Source organism: Cololabis saira, chromosome 3 (genome assembly GCF_033807715.1).
Source record: "Cololabis saira isolate AMF1-May2022 chromosome 3, fColSai1.1, whole genome shotgun sequence".
Lineage (NCBI taxonomy): Eukaryota > Metazoa > Chordata > Actinopteri > Beloniformes > Belonidae > Cololabis > Cololabis saira.
Genome location: NC_084589.1, coordinates 46,102,682 through 46,105,334, shown reverse-complemented (window position 1 = coordinate 46,105,334; position 2,653 = coordinate 46,102,682). Strand labels below are relative to the sequence as shown.

The 2,653-nt window shown below is 44.4% G+C and overlaps 1 protein-coding gene across 1 annotated transcript; it reads right to left on the bottom strand.

The window, feature by feature from the left end:
* Positions 1 to 429: 429 nt before the first annotated feature.
* LOC133440457 (zinc finger protein 271-like) lies at positions 430 to 2,328 on the bottom strand (the record flags this gene model as incomplete). The annotated part of the gene is made up of 1 exon (XM_061717717.1): positions 430 to 2,328. A coding segment is annotated over one exon (1,047 nt), but the record flags the coding sequence as incomplete, so codon positions are not given.
* Positions 2,329 to 2,653: the final 325 nt, after the last annotated feature.

The following is a 2,653-nucleotide window of genomic DNA, read 5'->3' as shown; positions in this document are numbered from 1 at the left end:
ATCTTTAAACTGTTCAATGCTGGAGCTAGGCGCTCTATAGACACAGCTGACAATGATGTTTTTCCTTTTATCCATGTCAATTTCAATGGAGATGCATTCACAAACACCCTCAACAGCAAGAGTCCTATCTGCAATGATCTTGTATTTCAGTCGCCTGTCCACATACAATGCTGTCCCCCCTCCCCTTTTGTTGACTCTGCTCTTAAAATTAAATTCATGTCCCTCAATATCAAAATCCATATCTTTTTCCTGGGTAAGCCACGTCTCACTTATTGCTACCGCACTAAACGGAGAAGAGAATTGTTCCAGATATTCTTTTATGTGTTGGAAATTTGCATATAGACTCCTGCTGTTGAAGTGTATGATTGAAAATCCCTGTTTAATATTAACTATATTCTTAAACTGGTCCTCCGTATAATAACAGCACTCAGTTTTAACCTCATTCAAAAAATTATACTCTGGGTCAATATCTGAGTCGTCAAACATGATGGTTAGATAGATTAATATCTAGATTAATATTATGATTTATGTGTTTACACAAACAGCTGACATTTAATCCCTTCAGGTATAGGCCTACGTCATCCACACACCACATGCGCATCCAACCTCTGTTCTCACATCCACTCTCACTCACGCAATCATACATCCATGCCATTCTCTCATACTTAATCGAGTGCTTGGTTTGGGGTATTTGACATATGGTTGGCTGTTCTGTTTCTGACGTGTTGATTGTTGCATTTCTTCTTTTGTCCTCATTTCTCAAGTTTCTTCTTGTTTTTCAGAGGAACGTTGTAAAAACTGAACATGTAAATATATCAAACTTGGACTAACCTCAGAACGGAGTAGATGGAGAGAGTTTAACAACATGGAGCTGCAGATTAACTTTACAAAGAGAATGTGAGTGAAGAAGAAACAGACGGGAAAAAGGACGTGTGAAGGAGGCTTTGTAGATGAACGAAATAAACGTTTAAAGAAACTTCAGCACATACTAACAGCCCGTGGAGACGACAAGTTACCAACAGCAAAAAAATAACGATTTTAAGAAGGAACAAGGATTCAAACTCAATGCTGAACCTGAAAAAAAGTACACAACCACATCGTTCCCTCTGCGTCAAGTTGACGGAGAAGCATAAATCCGGGTTGAACCTGCAACCCTTGTGGGGAGGGGATTAGGCTCATCAGCCACAGGAGGTGGTGGTCGGACTTCTGCGGGTTCTTCTTCTGTGGGTCAGACAGGAGTGGACAGCTGCCCCCGGAGGACGACAACATGAGCTTCATTTGTCACGAGTCACCAGACTTCTCCTCCGGGTGATTTTTCATGTGACTCAGCAAATAAATTCTGCGGCTAAAACCTTTGTTGCACGTCTTGCACAAATACGGCTTCTCGCCTGTGTGCGTGTTTATGTGGCGGTTAAGAAACCGTGAATCGGTAAAGGTTTTTCCGCACGTGTTGCACAAGTACGGCCTTTCGCCGTTGTGTATCCTCGTGTGAATCACCAGGTTGGAATTTTTCTTGTAACTTTTCCCACATGTTTTGCAAACGTAGGGCTTCTCACCAGTGTGCGTGGTTATGTGCCGGTTAAGATCCGATAAATTAGTAAAGGTTTTGCTGCAGGTGTTGCACAGGTACGGCGTTTCACCAGTGTGGATCTTCGGGTGAATCACCAGGAAGGAAAGTAGCCTGCAACTCTTTCCAGATGTTTTGCAGATGTAGGGCTTCTCGCCCGTGTGCGTGTCCATGTGGTGGTTAAGATCCGATAAATTAGTAAAGGTTTTTCCACAGGTGTTGCACAGGTACGGCATTTCACCGGTGTGGTTCCTCGAGTGCCTCACCAGGTAGGAATTTTTCTTGTAACTTTTTCCACATGTCTTGCAGACGTAGGGCTTCTCGCCTGTGTGCATGGTTTTGTGGCGTTTAAGATGTGATAAACTAGTAAAGGTTTTGTTGCAGATGTTGCACAGGTACGGCCTTTCACCGGTGTGGATCCTCGAGTGAACCACCAGTTTGTAACGTTCTCTGTAACTTTTTCCACATGTTTTGCAGATGTAGGGCTCCTCGCCCGCGTGGATCCTCGAGTGAACCACCAGTTTGTAATGTTCTCTGTAACTCTTTCCACATGTTTCGCAGATGTAGGGCTTCTCATCCGTGTGCGTGGTTATGTGGCGTTTAAGATCTGATGATTTAGTAAACGATTTTCCGCAGGTGTTGCACAGGTACGGCCTTTCACCAGTGTGGATCATCATGTGATTCTTTAAACTACTACTTTTACTGAACTCTTTCCTGCAAGTGCTGCAAGAAAATACATTCTTCCCCGTGTGGGTCCTGGTCAGCTTTGATTTACAGTTTCTGTCTGACGGGACAGCAGCATCTTCGTGGTCACCGTGTCGTCTCAATGGTTCCGGATGTGCAGTTTTACTGGAGTCTGAGCGTAAACTTTCAGTCCCTTCCTCATCTTTGATTTGGGCTTCAGGAGAAGTGTGCAACAGCAGCTGGCCACAGTTTGGTCCTGGTTCACCATTTTCAACTTTCACATCAGCAACATTGACCAATGAGACATCCACCTCTACGTCCTCGTGCTTCATCTCCTGACCGCTGGAGTCTTCCTCCAGTTCTGGAGTCTGTGGATGCCCTGGTTTCTCCTGGTCCGGGCTG